Source organism: Temnothorax nylanderi, unplaced genomic scaffold (assembly GCF_030848795.1).
Source record: "Temnothorax nylanderi isolate EJ_2023f unplaced genomic scaffold, tnyl_v1.0 TNYL_tig0185_pilon, whole genome shotgun sequence".
Lineage (NCBI taxonomy): Eukaryota > Metazoa > Arthropoda > Insecta > Hymenoptera > Formicidae > Temnothorax > Temnothorax nylanderi.
This window is the reverse complement of record NW_027249247.1, coordinates 257,313-278,057: the sequence shown is the minus strand read 5'-3', so window position 1 is coordinate 278,057 and position 20,745 is coordinate 257,313. Positions and strand designations below refer to the sequence as shown.

Sequence of the window (20,745 nt, the reverse complement as noted above, 5' to 3'; positions counted from 1 at the left end):
TGCATGTTAAGCGTATTTTTAGAAAATGTTCTATGGAATGAATTTGAATTCTTTCAGTTAACAGAAATAATGAGACAAAAAGAAGAAAACGTTTATTGAAGCTCTTAACAACCTTGCAAAAGGAACAATGTGTGAAAATGATATTGCTCTAATTAAGTCAAGAGAAACGATAGAAGAATACGTTCCAAAAGATGCAATTAGATTATATGCTGATAATCACTCAGTTGATAGTTTTAATCAATTAAAAATTGATTTAAAAGATAGTATAGCTTATGAATCTATAGCCAAAGACACAATTTTAGGAAAAGTCAGTAGTAAATTAAGAAATAAATTACTAACGTCATTAAAAAAAAGAAAAAGAACAGAATGTGGTGGCTTGGCTTTCAAAGTTATATTAAAAATAGGTATCAAATACATGATAATTACTAATATAGATGTAGAAGAAGGCCTAGTTAACGGAGCTTGTGGTATATTGAAAAATATAACATTTAAACCAGGTACAGATGAACCAATTAAAATATGGCTTGATTTCAATAATAATAAAATTGGCGTGGAACAACGAAGACATATAAAGTATATGACTGAAAATTGTATGGAAATGTGTTTAGTTCCGCTATCACCGCTCTCTGTCGTATTGAACGTCAATGAGAGAATGGGATATCAAATCGTAAGGGAACAATTTCCCATTACACCTGCTGAAGCTATGACAATCCATAAAAGCCAAGGTCAAACCTACGAAAAAGTATGTACTGATTTTAGAAATAATTGCCGTATGACGAAGCCAATGTTGTATGTAGCGCTGAGTAGAGTAACCAAATTATCTGATTTATATATTCTTGGAAGTTTTACATCACCAAAAAAACCATCAACAAATAATCTATTAGAATTAGAAATAAAACGTCTAAAAGAAGAGAAGTGTCGTATTCCAAAATTATAAAAGGAAACCAAATATAAATTATTTACCAGAACGTACGGTCACTGAATAAAAATTTGATTAATATATCTTGTGATAAATGATATAAACAAGCAGATTTATTAATTTTTGGAGAAACACAAACAATCACAACAGACAATTTGACATTTGAAGAATTTAATATTATTTTCCGAACAGATAATTATGATAAACGTTTACCAAAAGGAATAATATGTTTTATTAGGAAGGAACTTAACGCATTTATTGATGACCATATACAAAAAGATAAAACTATAAATGGACAACAGCGTCATATTAACTTGATACGCATGAACATAAATGAGGTGGAGATCATTACCGGTTATAAATCTCCCTCAGTACCTAGAACTATGTTTATGCACGAACTAAGTAATATTTTAAGCAAATCTGTTAGTAAAAAAAAATTATAATAGGTGACTTTAATTACGACTCGTATAATAAAGGAGGACTTTTAGAAAAACATTTAAATGAATTACAATTTAAACGTACAATTAGTACCCAAGTGTCAACTACAAACTTTAATACGCAGATAGATGTTGTTAGTGGACCGCTCGACGTGTTCGCGCTGCGCGCCGTGGAGAGTACAAGAAAATAAGTACAAGAAATAACAGTCAGTCAACTTTATTAAAAGCGGGTTACACTGTATGCGCGTTTCTCTTTCGCACTCGCTATTTCGCACTCGCTATTTTACTCCGTGTTCTCGACGTCGATCAATGTATCGCGTACGAGTTATGAAGGCTCACTGCCCGTCCCGGCCGGAGCAGGCAAGGGATCGCGACCGGAGCTTCGCGTTAGGCCGCGAGGAATTTGGTGACGCGAGATCCGCTGATTGGCTCCAAATCGACTAGCGCGCAGACTATTGGCCGAGGTACTTGCGATCACGCGATAGACACCTGCGAGCCGTTTGCTCGAAAACACCCAAAAAAAAGGGGGGAAGTAAACGCTCGCGGTTTGGAGCCTTTCGAGCGTTCTCGAATAATGCTTGCCGTCTCGTCGAAGTTCGAGAATATTCAGCTCGCATTTATTCAATTCTCAACATGCCGCCCGCCTCGCATTCGACGGAATGCGAAACAAACGGGGGTTGACAAGGTCGCATAGAGGAGCGTGTGAACGTCTTGGTTCAAAGCTTTATATACAATATATACATTTGAGAACTTAACCTATGTTTACAATGTCCTTAAATCTAATGAAAAACGAACGAGCTTAATTCTAACGGGATTCTGCGGTTCCCGGCGGACTGATAGACGCGGGCAACCGACAGATCTGGGTTATTGGTCGTTTTAGCTCGGAATTGGCGGTGCGTAATGTGACGACGCGAACGCGACCGTCAAGTCCGGGATGGACTTGCTGAATCCTTGCAAGTTCCCACTTTGAAGGAGGGAGTAGGTTACTCTTAAGTAAAACTAACTCGTCAACCTTCGGATTATCGCGAGATTCGGTCCATTTCACGCGCTGTTGCAATGAATGTAAATAGTCCGACGACCAAGAACGCCAGATTTGTTCGAGCATTAATTGTACGTGTTGCCATCGCGACAAACGATTCGCATTGATTTCGAGGACGGATTCCTCCGGTACGCTCGTGAGCGGTCGGCCGATAAGGAAATGACCAGGCGTCAAAGCGGTATAATCGGACGGATCGTCGCTAAGTGGAGCGATCGGTCGCGAGTTCAAGCAAGCCTCTATCTTACACAAAAGCGTAACAAATTCAGAGCGAGGCAGAGTGCGAGCACCAGTCACTCGCCTGAGATGGTGCTTAAAGCTCTTCACTCCAGCCTCCCAAAGCCCGCCGAAATGTGGTGCCGCAGGGGGCACGAAATGCCACCGTACACCGTCGTTAGCGAGAATTTCCTTAAGGGAGGGGTTGTTCAAAAGCGCGCGGAAGCTGCGTTGGAGCTCGCGGTCAGCACCCACAAAATTCGTGCCATTATCGCTATACATGTCCGATGGCAGTCCGCGGCGACTGACAAACCGTTGAAATGCCGCGAGGAATCCATCGGTGGAGTAATCCTCCACACTTTCGAGGTGGATCGCCTTAGTGGCGAGACAAACGAATACCGCGACGTAGTGTTTGCTCCCCTTTTGACCGCGACCGACAACGGGGGTAATGTTCATAGGTCCGGCGTAATCTATGCCCGTGTGAGAGAACGGAGGAGCAGGATTTACTCGGGGACTCGGGAGATCACCCATTAGTTGCGTCGGAGTTTTCGCGGAATGTCGAACGCATGTAACACATTTATGAATGTGAGATTTGATCATGCTTCGCGCTGAAATTAACCAATAATTTTGACGGAGACATCTAAGCGTGAGTTGAGTCCCTCCATGGAGGGAGCGGCGGTGTGCTTGATCGATCAAAAGTTCGGCAATATGATGTCTGGGAAGTATGACGGGGTGTCGCTCATTGTAACTCAGCGCGGAGTTTTCGAGCCGCCCGCCAAGCCGGATTAATTTATCTTTCCCGATAAAGGGGTGGAGAGAGCGTAAGGAACTTGATCGCGATACAGCGGCGTGAGCGTTCAAAGCTTTCAAGTCATCCGAAAAACAAGTCGCTTGTGCCGATCGAAGCCAAAAGACGGAGACTTCGTGGATCTCCTCTGCGGTCAAGGGGGACTTGACGATCACCGAAGAGGCGACTTTATTTTTTAAGTTCTGAACGAAACGCCGAATGTACGCGGTAATACGAAGAAGTCGGATCCAGCTCGAGCAGGAGGTGGGCAGATCCCACTCAGGAGCTGAATCGACGAGATGAACGGTAGCTTTACGCGCTTCGGAAGATACCGTTTGTAAAATGTCCTTTTCAATAGGAGTCGGGGGGATCGGCCACGAGGCCGTGGTCGAGCTAAGCCACCGGGGCCCCGACCACCATAATTCATGATTGACGAGATCGGCGGCAGTAAAACCGCGCGAAGCGCAGTCGGCAGGATTTTCCTGGGAGCGAACGTGTTGCCAACGTACGGTCGGAAGGCGCGTCTGCACCTCGGAGACGCGGTTCGCGACATAGGAATTCCATCGGGATGGATGTTGTAGAAGCCAAGCTAATACGATTTGGGAATCAGTCCATCCAAATAAGAGAGCTCGCATCAAGCCCGTGGTGTTTCTTACCCATTCTATCAATCGAATTAATAGAACGACGGCGTTAAGTTCCAAGCGTGGAACGCTAACGGTTTTCAATGGCGCGACTTTCGTTTTGGCCGCGAGGAGGATGACTTGAATGTTAGAGGGAGAATGCACAATTCGGAGGAAAACTACCGCGGCGTAAGCGCGAGTGGAGGCGTCCGCGAAGCCGTGCAATTCAACATCGAGTTTATCTTGACGCATCCCTGTCCATCGAGGAATGCGTATTTTGCTAATATTAGGCAAATCTGAAACGTAATTGATCCACTGATGCAGAAGATCATCGGGGATGGGAGCATCCCAATCAATTTTACGGAGCCAGAGCTCTTGCATCAACATCTTGGCCGCGATGACTATCGGTGACGCCCAGCCGAGGGGGTCATACAGCTTTGCAATAAACGATAAAACGGAGCGCTTAGTATGAACTGTCACGGCGTATGGCGAAATTACGAAACGAAACGAGTCATCGCGCGGAGACCAAGACAGGCCGAGGACCTTGAGCGTGTCATCGTGATTGATCGGATAGTCCGAGGATTCCCGTTGGTCCTCTGGAATATCCGTCAAAAGTTCGGCTGAATTCGCGGCCCATTTTCGAAGGGGGAAACATCCGCGATTCATTATGCCCACGAGTTGCTTGCGCTTTTCGAGCAGTGACAGAAGGTCGTCTGCTCCGAAAAGAACATCATCGACGTAGGTCGACTCTTCGATTATATTGACCGCGTCGGGGAAGTCTTTACCTTCGTCGCGAGCTAATTGGAGAAGGGAGCGCTGTGCGAGAAAAGGCGAGGGTTTTTGCCCGTAGGTCACGGTGAGTAAGCGGTAAAGCCGAATCAACAGACTGTCGGGAGGGCGCCAAAGAATTCGTTGATAGTCCGCGTCATCCCGATGCACGAGTATTTGTCGGAACATTTTAGCAATGTCAGCCATGTACACGTACCGAAAAAGTCGCCAGCGCAGGATTATCGCGGCGATGTCTTGTTGAAGTTTAGGTCCCGCCATTAGGAAATCATTGAGCGAGGTTTTGTCGGTCGATGCGCTTGAGGCGTTAAACACAACGCGTAACTTGGTCGTTGTACTCGATTCGCGTAACACAAAATGATGCGGGATGTATATCGGGGGGTAAGGGGGGCGCTCGTCCGCCCGCACCGCCTCCATGTGCCCCATCGATTCGTATTCCCTTAAAAAATCGTGATACTGCGCGGCGATTTCTGGTTTCCGCGAGAGTCGGCGCTCCATATTGGAGTACAGAAAGGAAGCCTTTCGAAAGGTGTCGCCGACGCGAGGGGGGCCGTCTTTGAACGGCAAACGCACAATGTAGCGTCCTTGTGAATCGCGAGAATGAGTCGTCGCAAAATGCCTCTCGCAACGTTCGTCCTCTTCGGTGAGAGGAGTTCGAGAGGGGATACTTTCGTCCTCCCAAAAACTTTGAATTAAGGAATTCGTATCCTCGCAGGATACGCAATTCAGGACAGAAGCGGACTCTCCGGCCGGGCGCGCAGGGCCGACGGGACCGGAGAGGATCCATCCGAAAATTGTAAGCTGGCCCGTCGGTGTGCCGACCGGGCCTTGACGTAGGCTGTCGAGTAGCAGAGACCCGTATAAATCCGCGCCGATTAATACATGAATCGGGTGATTACATGAGGGATCAGGATCTGCTAAAGGTAAATCGCGTAGATGCGGCCACATTGCGGCCGGCTTCTGTTGAGAGGCGGTATGAGAAGTGATTCTTTGATATACGTAGCCCGAGAAGGGAAATATCGGTCCCTGTTTGTCGCAGGGCGCGAGAGTAAGATTAACTTGCGACCGCGCGACTCCATTAAATTTTTCTCCAAAACAATGTATTTTCAACGCGGCACGATGACGCCTGGTTCGCATAGTCTGACAAAGAGATTCTGATATGAAACTGTATGTCGAGCCTTGATCTAGTAGTGCACGTACTTTAAATGTGCGGCCCTCGATTGTACTTAAACTAACATACGCGGTGGCGAGAAGTAAATGAGGCGGCGGCTTTACAAAATCTCGAGTAGCATGCACGTTTTGAACGAACGCTGAGGGCGCGGCCGGTGACTCGGAGGCAGCGGCGACTGACACAGCTGACGGAGCTGAGGACGGCGAATTAATCGCGGAAAGCGTACATTTAGTACCAGCTTCCGTACCCTCGCGGTGAAGCAGCGAATGGTGAGCTTGGTGGCATTGATTGCACCGTCCTTTACTCGGACAATTGTTTAAAAAATGCTCGGTTCTCAAACAATTAAAGCAACATTTATGCTGTCGCGCGGCGAGTCGACGCTGCTCGACCGACAGACGTAGAAATTGATTACACTTTGCCAGACCATGGTTTCCGGAACAACGGACGCATTTGACGGGCAAAACAGTATTCACTGAAGCACGAGCTTTATGACCGCGCGCACCATTTGACGCAGATTCGGATTGCGAAGGGTAATCCGCGAGACCGCGAATGCGAAGAGTCATGAAGTCATGAATCTCTTTATACGTAGGGTACGCATCCGTGTCGCCTCGTTTAAGATGCCATTCATTTCGCGTTCGCGGACTGAACTTTTGCGAGATAATATAAACTAAGAGGTCGTCCCACATATCGACCGGACGATCGAGATTCGTTAACGCGGCGAGAGATGCGGACACACTATCGCGAAGTTTTTTCAACTCGGTCACGTTCTCGTTTTTCATTTTCGGTAAGTTGGCGAACGAATGGATATGCGCGTGAATAATCGCGTTGCGGTTGTCGTATTCGTCGGTAAGAAGTTGCCAAGCTGCCTCGTAGTTCGCGTCAGAAATTTGAATGTTATTAATCAACGACGCGGCCTCGCCGGAGAGGCTCGCTTTCAGATAATGTAATTTTTGCGTTCTTGTCAACGATTCACTGTTTGCTACTAGAGACTCGAAGATTCCGCGAAAATTCTCCCATTCAGCGAAAGTACCAGAAAAGTTCGGAAGCGAGATACGAGGCAGATGCAATGACACTCCGGAGTGCGCGTCGCGATAAGAAGACTCGTTACCTCGATACGGCGCGCTCGGGGCGTCGCTACTTAATTTACCGATGACCTCGTGGAGATGGTCCGCCGCGTCAAGGTAGGCGTCCTCGGCGGCAAGAAACTCCTCGTCTTTGAAGTAGTGGGTCGACTTCTTCTCCTCAGCCGTAGCCGTCTGCAGCAGCTGGACATGGAGGGCTTGTACCTTCTCCCAGAGACCGTCCAAATTCGTCAGTCTCCCCTTCGTCTTAGGGAGAGTGACCTGAGCCTTGGGAAGCTTTTTGAAGTTAATCAGCGACCGTCGGAGCTGGTCAATCGCATTGCCTTGAGCAATGAGTAGATTTTCGAGATCCGAAGACATGTCAAGCGGATGTCTGGATCGTGTAGAAATCTTTCCGACACTTGCGTGTCAATCTTCTTGTCGAGCGAAGACGCTCGTGTGCGACTCCGCGGCGAGTAGCAGGGCGATACTCGCGGGAGGCAGGGACGTCCGGCACGTCTCGGTGTACGACTCCGCGGCGAGTAGCAGGTACTCGCGGGAGGCAGGGACGTATAGCACGTCGCAACGCAGGGCGCCGTCGGGCGGCGGAAGCGTATCGCAAGGAGCACGATACGTTTGCTGGAGGTCACGCAAGAGCCTCCGAAGCACTTCACAAAATCACAAGGCACCAATCTTTAGGAGAGCGGGTGCAGAGCGCTCAATGTTCGGATTGAGCCACGGAGTCGAGGGCACGTATCGCGAAGTACCCGATGAACCGGGACAACGCAACGGTTCGAACGGCGAACTCCTTTTTTGAGCGAGTCGTGTAGGCGCGACGGTATGTCGATCTCGGAGTAGCACGACGCGATCACTGTTGAGGCGGTCGAACTGTCTATGCCGGTCTTTTATCACTGATCCGGCTCGAAGGACCATTAAATGTTAGTGGACCGCTCAGGTTTTTGCGCCGTGGAAGTCGAGGAAAGCACAATGAATAAAGCGCTCGGAGATAGCGTAAAAATAGTTCTTTATTTCACAGCTGATGACGGTTTCGCGCTCGCACCTTTACGGTCGCGCACTCGCTCCGATACGATACCGCACGCGTAACGATACGGATTCGTTTTGTCGCGGAACACTCGCCAAGAAGCACGAGTGTCGCGAACGGATTTCTAGGGCTCACTGCTCGTCCCGGCCGGAGCAGGCAAGGGATCGCGACCGGAGCTTCGCGTTAGGCCGCGAGGAATTTGGTGACGCGAGATCCGCTGATTGGCTCCAAATCGACTAGCGCGCAGACTATTGGCCGAGGTACTTGCGATCACGCGATAGACACCTGCGAGCCGTTTGCTCGAAAACACCCAAAAAAAAGGGGGGGAAGTAAACGCTCGCGGTTTGGAGCCTTTCGAGCGTTCTCGAATAATGCTTGCTGTCTCGTCGAAGTTCGAGAATATTCAGCTCGCATTTATTCAATTCTCAACAATGTAATATTTATATCGAAGGAAATATTAAATTATAATGCTGGAGTATACGAAACTTATTTCTCAGATCATAAACCTATTTTTATCGGATTAAATGAGCAGAACAAGAAACTAATATCAAATGTAAAGATGTTTGAAAAATTAAAAGAAGAAAATTCTTCTAACAAGAACAAAAATTCAGAAGAACATTTATTCAACGTAATGTCTGAACAAACTAATGAGGCATTTAGGAAAAATAACAAAGAAAGTGTAAAAATAGCAGATACAGTAGAGATTAATCCACCCCCACAAACTTTAGAAGAAAACGTGCTAGAAAGAAATTCGTGGCTAGATAATAGACCTTTAAATGAAATTATGAAAATAATAGAAAATAACACTCAATTTAATCGTGTTGATGTATTATTTATTACTGGTTTACATTGGGTTAATCCAATCTTTACCCCGGATGTTCAGATTGTTGGAGGTTGTCAAGCTGGCAACCACTGGCATTGTATTTATTATGACGGTGTAAAACTTCATATATATGACAGTTTGTATTTTGAGACGCACTCTTATGACAATCTAACATTAGTTGAATAAAAATACATAAAAAAGCGATATCCTAATTTAACCCAAAATAATGTAATATTTGAAAAAATTACAAAGCAGCCGGACCTAGCATCGTGTGGTATATTTGCAGCAGCATTTGCTATATCAATAGCAAGGGGAGAAAATTCATCTATTAAAAAATATTCAACAGATATGATAAAGATGCGTAGGCATTGTCTAAAGATTATTAAAGAAAAAAAATTACTGCCTTTTTCGGAAGAATAATAACTTAAATTTAAAGGATATAATACATACAGAATGATACACACACACACTCATTGTATTTTCACATCTTTTTTATGTTGATTTGTAAAAAATTATGTCTGCAACATCGTGTTTGAACAAGGCATCGTGTCTGAACAAGACATCGTGTCTGAACAAGACATCGTGTCTGAACAAGGCATCGTGTCTGAACAAGGCATCGTGTCTGAACAAGGCATCGTATCTGAACAAGACATCGTGTCTGAACAAGGCATCGTGTCTGAACAAGGCATCGTGTCTGAACAAGGCATCATATTTGTCACAAAGACGAATGTGTAAACAATATAATGTCTGCACAAAACATCGTGTGTGAACAAGGCATCATATTTATCACAAAGAGGAGTGTGTAAAAAATAATATTAGAAAATGATTGAATTTTTATAAATACATAATACAGTAAAAAATATAATGAAAGTATAGAGAAAATATTCTATATTTTCTACTCTGTCTCTAGGAGTATATGTATAATAATATATATATATTTTTATTTTCTTCTCTGACGAATAAATTCGATATTATAGTTATAATCATAAAAATTCGATTATATCCTAATATTATTTTTTAGTGGACTAGGCCTACAGGGAAAACCACTTTAAAAAAAACGCACCAACAATAGTACCTCATGGGTGATAAGGAAATCTATTGTCGTGATTTTACAAACGTCGATTAACTTTAAACCTTAGTTTACTCACTATTCTCACTATCTCTTTCTAAGGGGAACAGTTAGAACATCTCAAGTCTCAATAAATGAGACTTCAAAAAATGATGTTTTAGGATAATAAAAAAGTGTGCAAGTAGAAAATTGCACATTGCTTCCTCATAGCTTTTAAGTGTGCAAATAAAAATAGAAATAAGAAATATCCACAATTAATAGAAATCATGAGAGCAAGCGTAGCGTAGCAGACAGCGCACTGGTCTGCTAAACCAAAGATCTCAGGTTCGAATCCAGTCCTGGTAGAACCAAAATAAATAAAATTGTATCGCTTGGCTCTCCTCCTCGACGGAGTGGCAGCCCGTCAGGAGTATCCCTTGCCTAGAAACCCCCTCTACCTTGCTGTTCGGATCCAGCGTTAAACTGTAGGTCCCATGTGCTTATGTACAACCTACGTGTGCACCACAAGCACATGACTTTGGGGGAGGCCTAAGTCCGATTCAGACTATTGCGCCATTGGATTGGATAGTAGGAATCATTTTAGTAAAAACATTAATTATTTAATTAATTTTTGTAATAGTATAACAGATATTAGTATAATAGCTATTACTCGCAATAAAGCTTATCACAATAAAAAAAGTGTGCAAGTAAAAACTTGCACATTGCTTCCTCATAGTTTTTAAGTGTGCAAGTAGAAACCTGCACATTGCTTCCTTATAGTTTTTAATCTTTTAGGGCCTACACATCGATCCCGTTGGAGTTAAATGTTATAATTGATAAGATAGTCTTAAAAGACGTCCCTGATGAAAGTTTTTTTTAGTTTTTTTTAGTTTTTTTTAGTTTTTTTAGTTGTTTTTTAGTTTTTTTTAGTTTTTTTAGTGAATGTACATAATTATGTACACAGACCCCTAAAGGGTTAAGTGTGCAAGTAGAAACCTTCGCTCACAAAGCTTCCTCTATGAGGAAGCCAAAACAAATAAATACTAATAATTATACATCGAATAAAATAAAAGCTTCCTTATAGAGAAAGCTTTGTGAGCGAAGGTTTCTACTTGCACACTTAACCCTTTAGGGGCCTGTGTACATAATTATGTACATTCACTAAAAAAAACTAAAAAAACTAAAAAAACTAAAAAAAACTAAAAAACTTTTATCAGGAACGTCTTTTAAGACTATCTTATAAATTATAACATTTTACTCCAACGGGATCAATGTGTGGGCCCTAAAGGATTAAAAACTATAAGGAAGCAATGTGCAGGTTTCTACTTGCACACTTAAAAACTATAAGGAAGCAATGTGCAGGTTTCTATTTGCACACTTAAAAACTATGAGGAAGCAATGTGCAAGTTTCTACTTGCACACTTTTTTTATTTGTCTAATATTTTTTTAAATATTCAAGGAAAACTTGGTAACTTTTTTAATATTTAGTTTATGATAGAGATCACTTAAAAGATATTGAGATTTTTACTTTGAATATCTTAAAAAATAGTAATAAAATATCCTAAAACTTCAACTTATATTCCCTTTGCAGTCTATGTCGATTTGTGTGTGAAGGTGCTTACGTTTTACATTTGTGATTATGGATTATGGTAATTTGTGTGCGAAAGTCCGGCCGCAGGGGGAAGTAATCCGCGCAGTTCCTTGGGCCCAACGAACCTACGACATCAACTCGAGTTCAAAGACACCGCGGAGACATACATACAATTACGCATTCGCACATACATATACACATCCCCGAGTTCGAAGAGTAATTAAATCACATCAGTTCCTATCACATTACGCAAATTGAAGTCCTCAGTTGAATTGAATAATGGCCGATGCTATCCGAGAAGGAAATGTGTGAGCCATAAATAAGACGAAGAAGAAGAAGAAGTGTGCGAAAGCCCTGACCTTGCATCGTACTGAGGGGTTGGGTTAGTTATGATAATAATTTTAAAGTTTATTATTAAATAAAGGGGTAAAAATTACAGTGGTGTAAGTCAAATTTTTAAAAATATTTTTAGATGTGCATAGATGCAATTTATATATTGTACTAGCTGGTTACCCGGGCTTCGCCCCGGAGAACATATGTAATAAGACACGCAAATAGTCTCTCTCTCTCTCTCCCTCTCTCCCTCTCTCCCTCTCTCCCTCTCTCCCTCTCTCCCTCTCCCCCTCTCCCCCTCTCCCCCTCTCCCCCTCTCCCCCTCTCCCCCTCTCCCCCTCTCCCCTCTCCCCCTCTCCCCCTCTCCCCCTCTCCCCTCTCCCCCTCTCCCCCTCTCCCCCTCTCCCCCTCTCCCCCTCTCCCCCTCTCCCCTCTCTCCCCTCTCTCCCTCTCTCCCTCTCTCCCTCTCTCCCTCTCTCCCTCTCTCCCTCTCTCCCTCTCCCTCTCCCTCTCCCTCTCCCTCTCCCTCTCCCTCTCTCTCTCTCTCTCTCTCTCTCTTCCTCTCTAAAATGCTATAAATTGAAAAATATTACTTTTTTATCGACTGAAATTCAATTACGTCGTATACAATTCTTTGAGATTCACTCAATTATTTCCTAAAAAAATAGGATAGGATAGGATAGGAAAAAATTTTGTAACCGATTTCCAAAAAGATACCGGTTCCCAAAAAGATCGGTAACGAAAAACTATACAGTTTATAACACTCCCCGGGAAATTCTACTTCTGTTTTATATGCGATTCTTTAAAATTCGATTAATTATTTCCCGAAAAATTAAAAAAACCGGTTTCCAAAAAATCAGTAACAAAAAACTATACACATAGTGGCACTCCCCGGAAAATTCTACCCCTATTTCACATACTTTTGGTAAAAATTTGATCTGTAATTCTTTGAGATTCGGTGAATTATTTCCTGAAAAATTAGAAAAATTAGAAAAACCGGTTTCCAGAAATTCGGTAACAAAAAACCATACACATAGGCGGCACTCCCCGGAAAATTCTACCCCTATTTCATATACTTTTGGTAAAAATTCGGTTCAGGGGTTTGGGCTGGGCGTTGATGAGTCAGTCAGTGAGTCAGTCAGGACATCTTCCTTTATATATATAGATAGATTGCATTTATGCAAAGGAGAAAATATTTTTAAAAATTAAACTTACACTACTGTGGTTTTTACCTCTCCAAATGTACTCATTATTATTATTATTATCGTCATCGTCATCGTCATCGTCATCGTCATCGTCATCATTATTATTATTATTATTATTAATATTATTAATGTTATTATTTTACAGTATTTAATATCAAGTATTTTTAAAGTTACTGGCGCATTTGCAAGTCCTAAAAATTTAACACTCACAACAGAAAGTTGTATTTTCAATTATTTATTTACGAGATAATAAAAGTTACAATCGAATATATTTTAACAAAGAGAAAAGGAAGAATTTGCTTTTTCAAAGCATGTAGTTCATTGCTGTAGGTGCACTCATTTAACACATTGGATATTGCGTATTGCGTTGAATGCGTTATCGCATTAGTTTACTAAAACTCTTTTGTGGTGACGAATGAAATTAGTGGTACTTAATAATAATTTAAAGTTTATTATATTATTAAATGTTGTTATTGATAGAAGATAATGTGTTGGATTAATTTATTTTTAATTTGTTTGTTTGATTAATGTATATTTTTTAATTTTCTAGATATATTTCACATCTCAGAGTCAAATCAAATATGGATTATTTTATTTTTGTGCCAGCGGAAGAGATCTTGACGATAAAATAATTGTTGTATTGATAATAAATAAGTGAGTTAATTCTGTCATTAGTAAAGCTATTATTATTTAAGAAAAACTGGGTGTAGTAGGATAATCGAGGATCAGGTAGATATTGATGCAAGAAAACAGCAGGAATTATTAGAAGAAAGTAAGTCTATTAAAATAATTGATTAATTGTTTTATTATAGGGTGAACCAGCCAGTGAATGAACAAATAAGCGGCGTCTCCTATTCATTAGAGACGTGAAATAAAATTATTATCCGTATCACTTTCAGCATCGATGTAGTTGATTCAATATATCATACTGATTATTAAAAAAAATATTAAAGGTGCTTTCAGAATAAAACATTTAGAAAATAAATGGAAAAGTGACAAAAGGACCGATATACCAGTGAATGAACAGAATTGCCAGTAAATGAACGGCTGCTTACCAGTGAATGAACATGTATTCCATGTAGATATATACCTACTAATGTATATAGATGTCTTAATAATTAAAGTTAAATATTATATTTTAACAATCACAGAATGTTATTTTTGCACTGGAATAATACTATAAAGCATATAAATCTATGTATTATAAAGCTAATCTAATCTAACCCAACATAAAGCTTTTTTGGTTTCTTTACTCTTGAGAATAGTTTTAGGTATCTCGAATCGGGGATTGAAGTAACTTTACTTCTTTTTAGTCTCAGAATTATCTAATTCCTTTTTCTTTGACGTAGACTTTCTAGTTGCTCTTTTTTTATTTTCTGGAATAATTTGATCAACATTTATAGCAGGATCTTCTGTGGTTATTGAATTATGCAAAAAAAAATAGATTTTTAGGCAAAGAAAAACGATATGAAAGAGATACTTATACACACATCTATTATATTATATTTATTATACATTATTTCTTATACATTATCTCCACTTACGTAGCTAGAAACGTTTTTTTAATTGCACGTTGTCGTGTCTTTGGTTTTGAAGTCTGCTCTCTTTCAATTTTCGCTTTTTTTTTTCATTTCTGCCTTCTCTTCTTAAAAATGTCAAGTCAATTTATCTATTACTATCTAGATACTACCTAATTACCAAAATAGAGCCCACATGTTCATTCACTGGGAAAAGGTTAGAAAATCACACCAGTGAATAGACATCATTATATTTAGCGTATTTTTACGAATTTACAGAAAAATGTTTGACAAAATAAAATATTGACTCTTTCTTTACTTATATGATGCAATATTTACCTTCGAAAATCAATTATAACGCTTATTCAAACGTAAAATCGCAACCTCTCCAAAACTAACCTCTTATTAGCTTGCACGTCATAAGCATGAAAATATTTCTCCTTAAGTCGACACTTTGTTTATAACCGTGACATTGATCTCAACGCCACCTGTGAATTTTTCTCTTAATTTTCATCACAAAATCATTTATCTTCGATCCATAATTTTTTTCATATTTAAAATATTAGTGATTTTGTTCATTCACTGGACCCCGTTCATTCACTGGCTGGTTCACCCTATTACAGTTTTTATAGTAGATTTTCAAAAATGGGTTTTGATATCAAAAATGATAAGATGTTCCGCCAATATAGATTAACAATAATAAGAGGTTTTGGCTCAACTTCCAAATAGCCCCTACCTCCGAATTTGATGAAACTTGCAGCAATTGTTGACTATTAGAGGACACGTTTATACCATAAAGGATTTTGTACGGAAACAAATAGGAACGGAGAAATTGGCGTCAAAAATTTAAAATTTTTATTCTAATTTATAGACAATTTTTCGGATTTTGATATTTTCTATATAGGTTAGTGACGCGCTTTAAACAGTTAAATACTTTTAAGCGCGTCACTAACTTACATAGGTTAGTGACGCGCTTTAAACAATTAAATACTTTTAAAGCGCGTCACTAATCTATACGTCGAAAGAATATCATTTCGAATTATGTTACACTTCTGACTTACCAACCAAACAGTTGTCACGTGACCTCTTGCATGCGTGTGCGGCCACGGAGCATGCGCATGTGGTCGCGGGGCATGCTCGTAGTCGCTACATCTTGTCGGTATGACAGGTCTCATAACCTGATAGTCGTTAACTTTAACTGTTAAGTTGCTATATAGCTCCGGGGCGGAGCTAAAGGCACTTTTTTTCCCTCAACCGAGGGAATCAACACCAAAAAAAAAAACTTTAACTGTTAATATCTCGCTTCGCGGGGCAGAGCGACACTTTTTTCTGCCAGATTCGGTCGTTTTGTACAAAAACGCGCCGATTAAGCCTAAGTTCAACGAAATCGGTGAGGAGGCCACTATTCTGCACATTTACCTCCTATTTTTATACCTATTTTTTCCGACATGCCGGAACACACACACACACACACACACACACACACACACACACACACACACACACACACACACACACACACACACACACACACACACACACGCGCGCGCGCGGGGGAGGGTGCAAGGAAAGGCCCTCCCTCCGGCACCCACCTCCGTAGTAGGCAGCGTCGACCTCGCTTTACAACTGAAAGTACATGCTAAGGCTACCGTCCGATTTACGCTCACAGCGTTGTAACGAGCGATGCTTTCAGCGCTGTGAGCGTGAATCGGATCGCAGCCTTAGCATGTACTTTAAATTGTAAAGCGAGGTCCACGCTGCCTACCGGCGGAGGTGAGTGCGGGAGGGGGGGGCCGAAGGCCCCCCTTGTACCCCCCCCCCCCCGCGAGTGTGTGTGTGCCCCTTTTATGCATAAATACCGTATTTTTTTTATTTCTCCATTCCTATTTGTTTCCGTACAAAATCCTTTATAGTATAAACGTGTCCTCTAATAGTCAACAATTGCTGCAAGTTTCATCAAATTCGGAGGTAGGGGCTCTTCGGAAGTCTTACCAAGGTTTTATTTCGACTCAATTGGCTATATACAGTTGAACAAAAACGTTACGACCGCGACGTTTCAATCCTTGGTTCGGATCCTTATCAAGCAATCTACAAAGCAATTTGGTTAACGGACATAATTAAAGTCATATTTTAAAATAACCGAACAACGATAAAAGCTGTGTAATACCTACTATTATATAAGAATCATCACTTTCACAATAAACTCATGAAGATTTTTGCCGGAAAAATCATAAGTGTAAGATGTGAAATGGTCATAGTATTGACTTGGATTAATGCAGTATAAATGCACACTTTACAGCCTTATGTGTTATACAAAGGAGCGCACGTGTTGTCGAGGCGACCATGTTAAAGCGACTAACAACGAAACGGCGGACGGTATATTAATAAATAAATTGAAGAACATCAGAAGGTTGTTAACATATTAATAAATAGTAGTCGAACGAGAAAACAAATTAAACGATCACAATAACATTGTCATATATGGGATTCAAATTGTCAAAGTCCTTTTGGAGATTTATTGTATCCGTCTGTTTTTTTATGAAAAATGCCTCCGCTATTTCACGCTTTCTGGTGTTCTTCTCTTTATGTAGTATGTCAATATTGGACCAGTTAAATTCGTGATTATATGTAACTCTGTGCTTACTGACCACAGAGTGATTACTCTCGTCTTTTTTAATGTCGTTAAAATGTTCCTTCATGCGTGTTTGTACATGACGTTTGGTCTGTCCTATATACGATGCGTTACAATCATCACAGTTAATCCTATACACCACTTCAGTAGAGTGATCTGTATCGAGTCTGTCTTTACCTCTCCTAATAATGACGTCAAGTTTTTTAGGTATCGTGTAAACTGAGTCCAGACCTACTTTATTTAATGTACGACGAATGTCGTCACTAAGTCCTTTAGTATAGGGTAATACCACGCAATTACGAGCATCGAAAGCCACGTTGTTTTGGCTAACGTTATCTTTACGCATGTACCGGAGCTTTTTTAATCTAACATTAATCTGTTTATTAATGACCTCGATGGGAAAGGAGTTATTTAAGAGAATTTTCTTAACAATATCAACGTTAGATTTATGGAAGCGATCATCCGACAACAAGATTGCACGGTCAAGGAGGCTACTTATTACATTAATTTTATAGTTGAATGGATGGCTGGAAAAGTAATTAATATACCGACCTGAAAAAGTCGGTTTCCTAAACGAATTAGTAATTAGCCGGTCTCCATCCCTAATGACCATAGTAGGGGAGACCGGGGCTAAACCGCCAGTTTTTTTTCGGTGCCGATTTTTAACAACAAAATAAATAATTTTAGTTAAATGTGGTATACCACTGTAAAGAGTGAACCTTTAGCTACAAAATTTATATAGGACATTTTTATCTATGTTGCTTTGTTTAACCGGTATAGAGCAAAAACGACAACGGTGGAAAAATTGAAATCTCAAAAATTCCGGGGTTGAACCGCCACCCCCCCGGGGCTAATCCGCCACACTGCATTTTCAATACATATACGTACATCTAATTTGGAAAAATGATAGGATAAATTTTAATAATTGTTTTTTAAGACAAAAATATAAAAATTTATTTAAAATTTTTATGCAAAACATTATTAAAAAATAATTGTTTTACCTATTCCATAAAACAATTTAGGCACGTGAATACAGAGGTTAACCAAATCGTAAACTCCCAACGGCACGTCACATTGTCAACGCGGGCAACCACGGGGAATACGCGTGACGGCGTTCCGGTGCCATAGGATCAGCGCGGACCCTCGAGCAACCTAACCAAGCCGCGTTTCTCGCGGGGGAGCGATAAATAGCGACAGGGGGGTTAGAAAAGCTCGCGGTGGAGCGCGACCATTTTACCGACTCGACGGCGTCCTCGCGCCGATTCCTCGACGCGACGACGACGACGACGACCACCACCACGACCACGACGACGACCACCACCACGACCACCACCACGACCACCACGACCACCACCACCACGACCATCACCACCACCACCACCACCACCGCCGCCACCACCGCCGCCACCACCGCCGCCACCACCGCCGCCACCACCGCCGCCACCACCGCCGCCACCACCGCCGCCACCACCGCCGCCACCACCGCCGCCACCACCGCCGCCACCACCGCCGCCACCACCGCCGCCACCACCGCCGACACCACCGCCGACACCACCGCCGACACCACCGCCGACACCACCGCCGACACCACCACCACTACAACGGCGGCGACAATGACCACCACCGACACCACCACCACTACAACGGCGGCGACAATGACGCCAAGACGATGCGGCGAACGCTGGACGATGCGGTCGCACGCGCGACTGTCACTGACACAACGACCAACAACGACGATTTACCGCGGCCGGGAGTCGGGACGATCTACCGCGCGCGCGGCATGTCAACTCTCGCGCGGAAATCGCGGGATCTCAGAGCCGTGCCGTGCCTCGCCGTACCTCGCCGACGTGCCGTGAGCGTGAGCGATTTTGAAAACAACGGTCCGCCATCTTTTCGGTCGGCCAAAACACCCGTTTTGCGACGATACGTGCGTACCATTTCCCTCCTACACAAACTGACGCACGTGCAAGGGAAGACAGAATCACGCTCGAGGGAAACCTTGCAACCGTGCCCGTGCCGTGGACGGATACGGACGGGTCAAGGAACGCGGCGACCGAAAGAGGAGAGTATCAACCCCGGGTCGATATATACAGGGTGTCCCATTTTAACTTGGACAGCAAAATATCTCAAAAACTAAGCTCCACATACAAAAATGTTTCAGACAAAAGTTGTATGGTTTCAAGGGGGACATAAGATGGTACCATTGGTTTGACCTTGGATGGTCGTTTAAAGCTCACGTAAACGACACCTTTAATTTCTTAAATGGAAACCCCTATTTTTCAATGCATATTCTTGTAGCTAATCTCGAGAGCTTTTCAAAACACTATAATAAAGTATTTTTTCATTAAGAACTTTTGGAATTATGAGGCTTAAAAGTTCTAGTATTTTGACATAAAATACAAAATATCTTGTAAAACATTAAGTTTTCGGTAATGTTACCTTAAGGGGATCCTGCAGCCGTATGATTTACCGACATTATCGTTTTCACATAAATCTTTTAATTGGCTTTATAGAATTGCAAAAATCTTTTACAGAATTGAAGTACGCACAAAAATCTAGGCTAGCAAACGCGATTTTATATAAAAAACACCAAAAAATTAAAAATGTTACTTATTTGGGCACATACAGCTGTCACCTGACGACAATATTTGGTTAAAACAAAAATTCTGCAGTTTATACATACATAATGTTTGTCTCCTAGCCTTAGGAAAACATGTAGGAATAATATCGTGCAAGTAGAAGTAAGATTCAATGCGTACAATAAAAGAAAAATGTGAATTTTATTTTAGTACTGCAAATACGGATGCAGAATGACAAGAAGAGCAGCAACAGTAGTTGTCGAATCTTGCAAGAGATGGCGAGCAATCAAACATGGACAGATGTCATTTCGTTAGACAAAGACAGATATAGGGAAAACAAAATTAGAAAGGTTGACATTATCGACATCGAGGAAGTTCGTCTGTCACTGCAAGATCCCCTTAATACTTTTATGCACAGAATAATGAGACGAATCAATTGGTATGAAAAAAGGCACAGTTCCTTTAAGAAAAAATATGTAATTTGCAACACGCATCTGCATACTTTTTCTTAAAAGCAACTATGTCTTTTTTTCATACCAATTGATTCGTCTCATTATTCTGTGCATAAAAGTATTAAGGTAACATTACCGAAAACTTAATGTTTTACAAGATATTTTGTAATTTATGTCAAAATACTAGAACTTTTAAGCCTCATAATTCCAAAAGTTCTTAACGAAAAAATACTTTATTATAGTGTTTTGAAAAGCTCTCGAGATTAGCTACAAGAATATGCATTGAAAAATAGGGGTTTCCATTTAAGAAATTAAAGGTGTCGTTTATGTGAGCTTTAAACGACCATCCAAGGTCAAACCATCTTATGTCCCCCTTGAAACCATACAACTTTTGTCTGAAACATTTTTGTATGTGGAGCTTAGTTTTTGAGATATTTTGCTGTCCAAGTTAAAATGGGACACCCTGTATAACGATAGTCGAGGGATACCG

At 41.7% G+C, this 20,745-nt stretch overlaps 1 protein-coding gene and 1 long non-coding RNA gene across 3 annotated transcripts; both read right to left on the bottom strand.

The window, feature by feature from the left end:
• Window positions 1-2,161: 2,161 nt before the first annotated feature.
• LOC139778481 (uncharacterized) lies at window positions 2,162-7,414 on the bottom strand. The gene has a single exon (XM_071716414.1). The coding sequence runs from the start codon at window positions 7,412-7,414 to the stop codon at window positions 2,162-2,164; it is 5,253 nt and encodes a 1,750-aa protein (XP_071572515.1).
• A 6,459-nt stretch (window positions 7,415-13,873) lies between these two features.
• Window positions 13,874-20,051, bottom strand: LOC139778499 (uncharacterized). 2 transcript variants are annotated; one of them, XR_011719576.1, is made up of 3 exons: window positions 19,664-20,051; window positions 14,992-15,032; window positions 13,874-13,926 (listed from the first exon to the last, which is right to left on the bottom strand). It is a non-coding gene; the product is annotated as an uncharacterized lncRNA (long non-coding RNA). The 2 variants fall into 2 exon arrangements; XR_011719575.1 differs by having other exon boundaries at window positions 13,887-13,926; window positions 14,932-15,032.
• Window positions 20,052-20,745: the final 694 nt, after the last annotated feature.